Source organism: Bos mutus, chromosome 8, assembly GCF_027580195.1.
Source record: "Bos mutus isolate GX-2022 chromosome 8, NWIPB_WYAK_1.1, whole genome shotgun sequence".
NCBI lineage: Eukaryota > Metazoa > Chordata > Mammalia > Artiodactyla > Bovidae > Bos > Bos mutus.
The window spans coordinates 26,931,371-26,944,045 of record NC_091624.1 but is presented as its reverse complement, the minus strand read 5'-3'; the positions used below and the strand labels follow the sequence as shown (position 1 = coordinate 26,944,045).

General features: G+C 37.5%; 1 protein-coding gene across 2 annotated transcripts in view; it reads left to right on the top strand.

Moving 5' to 3' along the window:
* Nucleotides 1–12,675, top strand: part of SPTLC1 (serine palmitoyltransferase long chain base subunit 1) — a 73,361-nt gene that overhangs the window by 49,414 nt on the left and 11,272 nt on the right. For both annotated transcript variants that reach the window (XM_005887193.3, XM_070375239.1), the window contains exons 7-11: nt 154–283; nt 3,562–3,651; nt 9,808–9,915; nt 12,094–12,189; nt 12,553–12,649. In XM_005887193.3, coding sequence (XP_005887255.2) covers nt 154–283; nt 3,562–3,651; nt 9,808–9,915; nt 12,094–12,189; nt 12,553–12,649 — 521 coding nt within the window. The remainder of the gene's footprint in view (nt 1–153; nt 284–3,561; nt 3,652–9,807; nt 9,916–12,093; nt 12,190–12,552; nt 12,650–12,675) is intronic.

Genomic DNA, 12,675 nt, shown 5'->3' with positions numbered 1-12,675 from the left:
AATGATGTATTAATGTTCAAACATATTTTATCTATTTACCCTCTTCAGTTTAACAAGTGGATGTTGGTCAAGTTATAAAAACAAGCATTCCTTTTCTGAGAATGTTGACAAGACTCTTTAAACCCCATTCTGGTGGGTCTGTCTTTCTTGCAGAGATAAAGCTGCCTGCTTTGCTATTCAGAAGGGATTACAGGCATCACGTAGTGACATTAAGGTGTTTAACCATAATGATATGGACGACCTGGAGCGACTACTAAAAGAACAAGAGATTGAAGATCAAAAGGTATGATTCTTTTGAAGAAAATTATACAGTTCTTTAGTACTTTCTAACCAGCTAAATTATAAATGAAATGGTAATTTGTAATGAAAACTTGCCTGTGGATCACATTTGGGTAATAAATAAAAGTGTTCTTGCTTATTAAATGTACCTCAGGTTAGAAAGCCAAGTCTGATAGTAATTGCCTCATCATTGTCATCATTATATGTGGCGAATTTGGAAAAACTGTATCTAGGCAGCTTTCTAAAAAGAGAAAAAGAAAAACAGCATGCACTTTGGAGATGGAGGAATATATACTCAACTCTACAGAAATAACACCAGAATTCATTACAGTGTTAACAGGATATACCTAGTGAATTCAAAACACACTTATTCATATCAGAATAAATCATGTATCAGTCCACTGGAAAAAACAGTGGCAGCGTATCTTAATCTATGAATTTATGTGAGACTTCTGACCCCAGCCTCATCCCAGAGCTCTGAGCAACTGCTTCCTATGGGAAGCAACTGCCTCAAGCATGGTTTCCTTCCCTCCTGCAGCCTGTTTACACTTCTCAAGCACCTGCGTAGGTCCTTGGGGCAGAGAGGGAATTGGGGGAGTGGAACTTGCTCCTTATTGTTCTGATAAAGGAGGAAATAGAGGAAATGTATTCAAAGCATCACCATTAGAATTAGCATTTATTTGCCCCTGACAACAGGGATGGAGAAGGTAGTTCTGGTCTGTGGTTCTGCAGTGGGAACCACTGTATGTAGATGTACTAATAACCTGGTCACCAGATTCGTGGTTTGAAACACCACTTTCAAGTGGACTTTTCCACTGCAACTCATCCATTGCTAGAGTAACTGATAAAGATGCTCATCACATTCTTAATTTTGTGTTAATTCCCATTTTTCTAGATACTTGTTTTATTTCTTTTGGATTCAGTTGTCTTTGTTTAGGTGATAGTCTGGGAGCAGCACTACATGATCATACACATTCTTGTGGTGAATATGCATAGATTCTGCTCTTCTGCTATTCTGCGATAGATGTGCTATAAGCTGTGTTTTATAATTATACAATTTAGAAAAATCTATAGATGTTAGGGAACAGCTTAAAATTGAGACCATACCACCTATGAATTCTTTCTACAAATTGTAAAATGATGCCCCTTATTATGATTTAGTATTAGAATGCTACCATATTGAAGAACGCTGCCGTAGAAAGTATGACCAATGAACTGGTCTGCTGTGGAGTTATTTTGCCAAGTTAACATTGTACAAATTTGGAAGACCACATACTCAAGTTTTGTGTGTATGTATTTTATAAGATTTACAATCTGTGGAACTTTTTTAAAGTGAATAACCAGGAATTATCTTAAAATTTATTTCCATTTTATAGTTTTTACCTTTTTACTAATTAATTCTACCATATTTTCCTGCCGAGAGTAAGCTTTCTAAATTACTTTACATTTTGATTTTTAGAAATAAATACTTTAAAATTTTATTTTAATATTTAAATTTTTATATATTTTCTATTTAGATGCTTGTTTTTACTTTGAAAGTGAGTTAAAATATTGCTGTTTAGTCTGGATTTGGATCAAACTTTTTTTGTCAAAAATTTCCCAACTTATTGGGGTTCATTCTTTTTTTCATTCCTTTTCTTATGGAGTTCTCATATCCCATATTAATCCTTCTTTAAGAAAAAAAAAAGACAGTATATTAAAAACAGCAGTTCACAGAAATACAAACAACTGAGCAAATAAAACATAGTCTGACCTCACTAACAATTACAGAAATTAGGGTAAAGGTTTTTGCCTGTCCAATTAGGGAAAACTTTTATGGTAGTAATCAGTGCCACACTGATGTATGTGATGATACAAAGGGTCCTCCTATAGCTCTGATGAGAGTTTCAGTTGTGACAGCCTTTCTAGAGGATAAATGGGCGCATATATTCTAGGATTCTTAAATACCTGTATCCTCTGGAGTTCTATCTTTAGAAGATAAGATAATCAGAAATGGTGTCAAAGATCAGTGGGGTGTGGAAAGGCATGTGTTATTTGAAAAAGTCCCTCCACCGCACCACCTTTGAACATCACTGGATGAAGCCATAGTCAGTTTCACTTGACTCAGTTTTGAGAAATAAGAAAGGTAAAGGTTTCATTTGTTTTTTGGTTGACAAGGGAGATCAAGGTTTGTCTGTTTTTTAACTTTTTATTATTGAAAGATCTGGCACATTCAGAGGAAATAGTAGTAGAGTGAAGCTCCCTGTGCCCTTCTCTCAGCTCTGTTTTCAAAATTCTGTCATTCTTGTGTCATCTGAACCTTCACCTAACTTCCCACCCCATCTCTGTGAAGATGATGATTGTCATCATCATTATAGTTCTTCTTACTTTAGGTAAAATTTACAGACACTGAAATACATAAATCCTAGTCATACAGTTTTGACCAGTGGTTATACCTATGTATGGAGTTCCCTGGTGGCTCAGACGGTAAAGCAGCTGTCTACAATGCAGGAGACCTGGGTTCTATCCCTGGGTCGGGAAGATCCGCTGGAGAAGGCAGTGGCAACCCACTCCGGTACTCTCGCCTGGAAAATCCCATGGACAGAAGAGCCTGGTAGGCTGCAGTCCATGGGGTCGCAAAGAGTCGGACACGACAGAGTGACTTCACTTTCACTATGCCTATGTAGCCCAGGTGTCCTGACCCCTGTCACGACGTAAAACATCCACTTCTCCCCCAGAAGATTGCCCTGGGTCCCTTCCCAGTCATTCTGGGCTTGGAGGGTTGTGTTTTTGTTTTAATTTTCTCAGATTCTAAACAGTTTGTATTTGTGGGTGAGGCCTCCTCTTTGGCTGAGTGAGTGAGTGAAGTTGCTCAGTCGTGTCCGACTCTTTGTGACCCCATGGACTGTAGCCCACCAGGCTCCTCCATCCATGGGATTCTCCAGGCAAGAACACTGGAGTGGGTTGCCATTTCCTTCTCCAGGAGATCTTCCCGACCCAGGGATTGAACCCAGGTCTCCCGCATTGCGGCAGATGCTTTAACCTCTGAGCCACCAGGGAAGCCCTGAAGGATTGTATATGAAGCCCTCATTGGCTATGTGACCTGAAAACATACCTAGGAGAAGAAAGCACTGTTTTTCATCTCATAGTAACAGGATTGCAAACCTTAAACTTGAAATTAATTTAGTCTATTTATTTATCTTGGTGAATACATCTTGTAATGTGAAAGTGCTAGAAAGCACCTAACAGATTTTTATATTTGGAGTTACTAAAGTTTAAAATGTCTGTTTTTTTCTTTTAAAGAATCCTCGCAAGGCTCGTGTAACTCGACGTTTCATTATAGTTGAAGGATTGTATATGAATACTGGAACTGTTTGCCCTCTTCCAGAATTGGTGAGCAACTATGTCTATTTTATTTGAGAATTCAGACTATTTGGCAGTTACACCTTTTGTTTATGACCACTTTAAATGTATAACATCTACACTGCTTTGCTTAATAGATATCATAAGCACAATCTGATCATATTAGGGAAGTAGATTAACATAAATGCCAACCATGACATTTAAAGAGTAATCACGACTGAGTTTTTTAAAATCAACTTTATTGAAGTGTAATGGATACATAATAAAATACACTTACTTTAAGTGTGTGCTTTGATGTGTTCTGACAGGTGTACACCACTGTATCACCAGCACCACAATCATGATATAGAACATTTCTGTCACTCCAGAGGATCCCTCAGGATCATTTCTTAAATGATTAATGATGTTGAGCCTCTTTTCTTGTGTTGGCTCGTTGTTGATCTTTGGAGAAATGTCTGTAGAAGCCTTTTGCCCAGTTTTAAATTGGATTGTCTTTTTTGTTAAGTTCTTTGTATATTCTGGATACTATACCCTTATCAGATAATGTGATTTGCAAATATTTTCTCTCATTCTGTAGATTGTCTTTCCATTTCTTTGATGGTGACCTATAATGCACAAAGGTCTTTAATTTTGGCACAGTCCAATTTATCTAACTTTTTGTTCTTACTTGTCTTTGTATATTCTGTGAGAGAGGGGTTCAACTTCATTCTTTTGGGTGTGATTATCTGTTTGTCCCTCTACCATTTGTTGAAGAAGCTATTATTTTCCCATTGAATGGTCTTGGCACCTTTGTCAAAATCATCTGACTGTAAATATATGGGTTCCTTTCTGGACTCTCAGTTCTATTCCATTTGTCTATCTAGCCTTATGTGAGTACCATGCTTAATTGCTTAATTCATGTAGCTTTGTGGTAAGCTTTGAAATCAAGACATGTGAGTTCTCCATATTTGTTCTTTTTCAAGATTCTTTTGGTTATTTGAAGTACCTTGAGATTCCATTTAAATGTTAAAATCAGCTTTTCTATTTCTGTAAAAAATGCCATTGAGATTTTTTTATAGGGGTTGTATTGAATATTTAGATTGCTCTTGGAAGTATTATGATCTTAATGATAGTTCAGTTCAGTTCAGTTGCTCAGTCGTGTCTGACTCTTTGCGACCCCATGAATCGCAGCACGCCAGGCCTCCCTGTCTATCACCAACTCCCGGAGTTCACTCAGACTCACGTCCATCGAGTCAGTGATGCCATCCAGCCATCTCATCCTCTGTCGTCCCCTTCTCCTCCTGCCCCCAATCCCTCCCAGCATCAGAGTCTTTTCCAGTGAGTCAATACTTTGCATGAGGTGGCCAAAGTATTGGAGTTTCAGCTTTAGTATCATTCCTTCCAAAGAAATCCCAGGGCTGATCTCCTTCAGAATGGACTGGTTGGATCTCCTTGCAGTCCAAGGGACTCTCAAGAGTCTTCTCCAACACCACAGTTCAAAAGCATCAATTCTTCGGTGCTCAGCCTTCTTCACAGGCCAACTCTCACATCCATACATGACCACAGGAAAAACCATAGCCTTGACTAGAGGGACCTTTGTTGGCAAAGTAATGTCTCTGCTTTTGAATATGCTATCTAGGTTGGTGATAACTTTCCTTCCAAGGAGTAAGCGTCTTTTAATTTCATGGCTACAGTCACCATCTGCAGTGATTGTGGAGCCCAAAAAAATAAAGTCTGACACTGTTACCACTGTTTCCCCATCTATTTGCCATGAAGTGATGGGACCAGATGCCATGATCTTCGTTTTCTGAATTTTGAGCTTTAAGCCAACTTTTTCACTCTCCTCTTTCACTTTCATCAAGAGGCTTTTTAATTCCTCTTCACTTTCTGCCATAAGGGTGGTGTCATCTGCATATCTGAGGTGATTGATATTTCTCCCGGCAATCTTGAGTCCAGCTTGTGTTTCTTCCAGCCCGGGGTTTCTCATGATGTACTCTGCATATAAGTTAAATAAACAGGGTGACAATATACAGCCTTGATGTACTCCTTTTCCTATTTGGAACCAGTCTGTTGTTCCATGTCCAGTTCTAACTGTTGCTTCCTGACCTGCATACAGATTTCTCAAGAAGCAGGTCAGGTGGTCTGGTATTGCCATCTCTTTCAGAATTTTCCACAGTTTATTGTGATCCACACAGTCAAAGGCTTTGAGTCTTTTCATTGATGAACAAGGAATGTGTTTCCATTTATTTTTGTTTTCTTCAATTTCTTTCATTACTGTTTGTGGTTTTTTTTTTTTAATGTAAGGTCTTATCTCTTTGGTTAAATGTATCCCTAAGTATTTTATTCTTTTTGATGCTGTTATCGATGGGATTATTTTCTTAATTTCCTTTTTGAATTGTTCATTGCTGGTTACAGAAATACTATTGACTCTTGTGTATTGGTCTTGTACAGCTTTTGCTGAACTTGTTTATTAGCTGAAATACTATTTTTGTGGATCTTATTCTATATTTAGGATTATGTCATCTGTGGACAGAGATAGGTTTACTTCTTCTTTCCAATCTAGTTGTCTTCCTTTTCTTACCTTAATGCTCTGGCTAGAACTTCCAGTACAGTGTTGACTATAAGTGGCACGAGTGTGTATCCTTGTCTCATTCCTAATCTTTAAGGGGAAGCTTTCAGGCCGTCACCGTTGAATAGATTTTAGCTGTGGGTTTTCCATAAATGCCCTTAATCAAGTTGAGGAAGTTCCTCCTTTTTCTAATTTGTTGAGTGCTTTTCTCATATGAGATTTGGGTTTTGTCAGATGCTTTTTCTGCATCAGTTAAGTTAATCATGTAGTTTTCCTTCAATCTATTAGTATGGTTTGTTACACTGATTTTCCTGTAGTAAACCACCATTGCATTTGACCATTAAAGTCTGAATCTGTGAGTCCATCAATTGAATAAGGATTTACAATTAAGAGTTTCATATCTTATTTTTTTTTTTTTTTTTTTTTATGTTTTCTTTTTTTTTTTTTATGGATTGGATTTTTTTTTTCCTCTAATTTTATTTTATTTTTAAACTTTACATAATTGTATTAGTTTTGCCAAATATCAAAATGAATCCGCCACAGGTATACATGTGTTCCCCATCCCGAACCCTCCTCCCTCCTCCCTCCCCATACCATCCCTCTGGGCCGTCCCAGTGCACCAGCCCCAAGCATCCAGCATCATGCATCGAACCTGGACTGGCAACTCGTTTCCTACATGATATTTAACATGTTTCATTGCCATTCTCCCAAATCTTCCCACCCTCTCCCTCTCCCACAGAGTCCATAAGACTGTTCTATACATCAGTGTCTCTTTTGCTGTCTCGTACACGGGTTATTGTTACCATCTTTCTAAATTCCATATATATGCGTTAGTATACTGTATTTATGTTTTTCCTTCTGGCTTACTTCACTCTGTATAATAGGCTCCAGTTTCATCCACCTCATTAGAACTGATTCAAATGTATTCTTTTTAATGGCTGAGTAATACTCCATTGTGTATATGTACCACAGCTTTCTTATCCATTCATCTGCTGATGGACATCTAGGTTGCTTCCATGTCTTGGCTATTATAAACAGTGCTGCGATGAACATTGGGGTACACGTGTCTCTTTCCCTTCTGGTTTCCTCAGTGTGTATGCCCAGCAGTGGGGTTGCTGGCTCATAAGGCAGTTCTATTTCCAGTTTTTTAAGGAATCTCCACACTGTTCTCCATAGTGGCTGTACCAGTTTGCATTCCCACCAACAGTGTAAAAGGGTTCCCTTTTCTCCACACCCTCTCCAGCATTTATTATTTGTAGACTTTTGGATTGCAGCCATTCTGACTGGTGTGAAATGGTACCTCATAGTGGTTTTGATTTGCATTTCTCTGATAATGAGTGATGTTGAGCATCTTTTCATGTGTTTGTTAGCCATCTGTATGTCTTTTTTGGAGAAATGTCTATTTAGTTCTTTGGCCCATTTTTTGATTGGGTCGTTTATTTTTCTGGAGTTGAGCTGTAGGAGTTGCTTGTATTCATATCTTATTTTTAAATTTTTCCCTATTTATTGAGGAAATCTAGATACATCCAAAATGTTAATAAAAGAGATGATTTCTTATCCTCTCCTTCCTTTTGTGTCAAAGCCTGATAGGATAATGTGGGAGAAAGAGTGGGCCACAGGATACTAGAACTGTATATTACAGAAATGCATTAATAAAGCAGTGTTCATGGGCAGATATATAGCCAATGGAAAAAATATGAAGTGTAGAAACAGTAAGTATTGAATATGTAAAATTATAGGATACAAATTAGGGTTTGACAAAGGGATTCCTGTTTTGTTACACTTGTCTGTTTGTGTACCAGTACTGTAATAATATTATTAAACATTTTCTAAAACATAGTTTTTAGAAACTATTTCATTTGATAATATCTCATATTAATGGATAGGACACAGAGTCAGTGTTGAAAAAATGTAATTCACCCCAAATTGGTTTGTTCATTGTTAAGAAAATTTATCTAAAAGCCCAGTGGGGATCCCTTCCCAATTTGATATTGATTAGCATGATTATGGTTAAAAAAGAAATTATCAGAGACTCATGATACAAGAGTCTTATATATTTTTGTGCATTAGTTCTATAGTCTCAGTGGGAAAAGTCTTTTAGTAATTAAAATTTGATAATTAAAAGTATGATTGTGGCACAAGAGAAGATTACTTGAGTCATGGAAGGATTTATGACCCAACTTCTTGTGTCACATATATAAAAATTTAGTGGTTGATAATCACTATATTTTAATTCAGCTGTAAAACTGATCACATGCATATTGTAAAGGGGTAAATCAATTAGACATCAGAAGGAGAAAAAAAAAAACAAAACTGTATACTTGTGTGTTTCCCAATGTATACACCCAAAAATTTATGAAATAATTAGAAGAATGTATAGATAAATATGCATCTAAAGATGGGAAAGGACTTTCCTACAAGCCAGAAAGCAAAGGGGGAGGGGAAAAAAGATTAAAAAACCATACTAATGAAAACTTTTTCTGCATTAAAAAAATGAATCTAAACTGAAACATAGTGCCTCTGAGGAAAGAATGTATACAACATTTCCCTAGGAAGTTTTATGCATAATTAGACCAATATTTGACACATATATTACATGTCTGTACTTACAAGGCCTAAACAGTTCATTTTTAAAAAATTGGCATTGTGCTGTCTGTTTTATTTGAGTTAAATTGAATCATTTTAGAGCATCCAGATTTCGTTATTTTCATTTTTTATGGCAGTTCTGATCTATGAAGAGAGTGTGTGTGTTAATCTCTCAGTCATTTCCAGCCTCATGAACTATAGTTTGCCAGGCTCCTCTGTCTATGAAATACTCTAGGTAAGAATACTGGAGTGGGTTGCCATGGCCTTCTCCAGGGAGTCTTCCCAACCCAGGAATTGAACCCGGGTCTCCTGCATTACAGGCAGGTTCTTTACTGTCTGAGCCACCAGGGAAACCCGTGGGTATATTTACTTACGTTCTGTTAACATGCTGCCAGTACCGAATTATCAAATACTAAACTTTTGCTCCTAGGACAAATACAGAGTTAGTTTTCTGCAGGCCTCTCATCACAACGTTTTCATCCATTGCTCAATACATAACCTTGTTTTATATGTGTTTGTATTAAAAGACACCTTATTTAATATGTATTGTTGATTTATTCACATTGAACTCATGGCTAGCAGTACTGTAACTCTGGCCTGAATGATACTTAGGTAAGACACATTTTTTTTCATAAGGCACATCATAGCCTTCTTGCACTTAGGAAAACTAGACAAGACTTCAGCACTGTGCTAGGGGTCCATTTTAAATAACAAAGTCACCAACAAAATGTGAAAAATGTGGCAGTAAACAAGACGTGAAGAGGACACTTATTCACAGTATGAGCTGAAGCAGTAGCCTGTTAGCTCGCCTGGAAAGTGTGTTCCAGGTGACTCCCAGTTTTCACCACTCTGCAAGTGTGCCTTAAGTATTAATTTGGGGTCACAAATTTTAGCAAATTGGCAGTTTCACAAATATGAATCCACCAATAATGAGGATCAACTGTATGTTTTTTTCCTCTCCTTTTTATTTTAGGTTTAATTTTGTTCTTAACCATATGTTCTGTGCACTGCTAATTATCAGTATTTTAAAGTTGTGTTTATTTACCACATAGGTTAAGTTAAAATATAAATATAAAGCAAGAATCTTTCTGGAGGAAAGCCTTTCATTTGGAGTCCTGGGAGAGCATGGCCGAGGAGTCACGGAACATTTTGGAATCAGTGTAAGCTCTCCTTTTTTGGAACATTCCCTCATATAGTAACCATGCAGTTCCACCCTGCTGGGCAGGTTTCATGGATACAAGACAGTGCTCCTCATCAGTGTGCACTGGCAGCACTTCACTGAGTCCATGGAGGATGGCTCAGCCACACCAGAGGCCCCATTTTCCCTTGAAATCTATGAACTCAGAGTGGCTAATCATAGATTTGTGTTCTGTTTAAAAGGTAGCATTTGATCCCAGCTTTCAGTATCTCCTCTAGAAACAGTTAAATTTACCTTTTTTTTTCTTAAAATCAGTAAGAATTCCTCAAGTTGTCCTTAGAAAATATTTATTATAGCAGTGAAAAGATGTTCTTTCTAATATTTAAAATTGTATATTCTGTGTAGTATGTATATATGGGGATGATTTTAATATGTACAATATCAGAAACCCTTACCAATATGGTATTCACAGAAAAGCCCCACAAGGTCCCAGACAACTGGAGTATGTCATGTTTTTCTTTTGCTGAAGGAAAATAAGCTTCAGTTAGCCCCACCCTTGGTGGTGTGAGTGCCTAGATCTTCAGGAAGGAGGAGCAGCGCGGCCCCATCTGCACAACTGGTCACCACTCACCGCTGCATAGCCTGCCCTCGCCCACCACTGTGTACTCTGTCCTCGCTCACCGCTGCTGTAGTCTGTCTTCATTCACCACTGCCATAGCCTGTCCTTGCCCTCCACTGTGTGGTCAAGTTAAAGAAGCTTTTCTCCAAATCTTGTGTATAAAAATTTTCACAACATGTTAAAAAGTTGAACTTATGCAACATAAAATCACCTTCAATTGTATTTGCATCCCTCTACCCATACAGAACTAGAGAAAAATGTAAAGCAGAATGAATATCACAGAAACTTGACTGAAGCATGCTCCCCAGAGACAGACTGACATTTGGCAACTAAATGCCCTAAAGAATTTAAGAAAAATGGAAATGTAATTCAAGTAAAATTTACACTAGAGCAGCTTTTAAGACATGAAGATTTTAAAGAAGATAAAAGCACCATATAATTTCACTCTTCTGGTTTTCTGACTGCTCTTAGCAGTTGTCTCAGAGATATTATTTATAAGAGCTTAAGTACAGAATGTGTGGACTTTATTTGGATCCGGATTCATACAAATATCATGGAAAACAAGGTTTGTGAAACAGAGATACTTGAACCCTCAAAGTTTGACATATAAGAAATTTTGATAATGTTTTTGAAAGGGTACCTATCTTTTAGAAATGCTCGCTGAAATATTTATGGATGAAAACAAGTTAAGTCCGAAATTTGCTCCAAAGAAATGAAGAGGGCAGTAGGGGGCTGTTCATAGAACAGGATTGTCCATAAGTTGATAATTATTGAATCTGGTGGTAATTCTGTAATACTTTGATATATGTTTGGAATTTTTCATAAGGAAAGGATGAAGAAGAATAAGAGAGCACAGGTTTCCTTGTTGGATCTGTGGAACACTTAGAATAACACCATATGTGATCTGACCAGTTATTATGGCCACCAGTGAGTAGTTACTGAATGGCTGTTGTGCACAGGATGGAACTTGGTGCCGGGGGCTGGAGCAGAACGTGAGGACCCAAGGAGTGCTGAGCCGTTGAAAAGGTGGTGGGTGTTCAGGAGCCCACTGGGCACATTAGGTTTATCCACTGCCCAAATTGGCTCATTTGTTCAAAGAACCTATTGCCTTCATGTTTGAATAAATTGATTTCCTTTTTGGAAAGGTGGAAAAGATGAATGTAGTACACATTCCAAAAATGCTCAAAAGATTCCTTTTTGTTTCTCTCAAGTACCTTCTATGGAGAAGGCCAGCTGAGACCACTGTTTTAGCAAGGAATGATCTGATCTTGTGCTTCTGAGTATGTTTAGTATCAAACAGCTTTAGATTTCATCTTTTATTCTCTGTGAATAAATTGTCAATGCATGACAAAATGCAAAAAAGTATATATAAAATGAGACATTCAGAGGTGGGTTGTGAAGCAACAGTCCTTTTAACAATTGATTTTGTATGACTTATCCTTTATTTTCACAGAGGTGGTTTGAATCCAGATGTTGACATCATCACTGCTGAAGTTTTGTCTCTAAGCTTGACATTGGCCTTTTTTTTTTTCCTTTTCTTTAAATTGAGAAGTAACTCCCACTGTTCCTCTTTTCTGGCAGATTGATGATATTGATCTTATCAGTGCCAACATGGAGAACTCACTGGCATCTATTGGGGGTTTCTGCTGTGGCAGGTCTTTCGTAATTGACCATCAGGTGGGTTCTTTTTAAAAACAAAGAGCAAAAACTGAAATTTACTGCTCCATTTGAGTCACCCAAACATGTAACTGTTTTCGCAAAATTTCATTCTTAGTTTATCATACAGTTTTTATTTAGAAATAGATTTCTTAAAGAATCACTCAAAATATTTACATTTAGAAATTGTTTCCCTTTTTAAAAAAAGGTTTTGTTTTTGTTACATGATAACTTCTGTACATGCCTGGGTTTTACCACCTTAGCAGTTGTACACACTTTTTGGTAGGTGGTACGGAGATTTAGTGCCTTTAGATTTTTTTAGCCTCTCTGTCCCTGCCACCCCCCACCAAATGTATGCTTTGTGACTTGTTTGTTTCTTTTCAGCGACTTTCTGGCCAGGGATACTGCTTTTCAGCTTCGTTACCTCCCCTGTTAGCTGCTGCTGCGATTGAGGCTCTCAACATCATGGAAGAGAATCCAGGTATAACCTTTAATCCCAGGAAATCA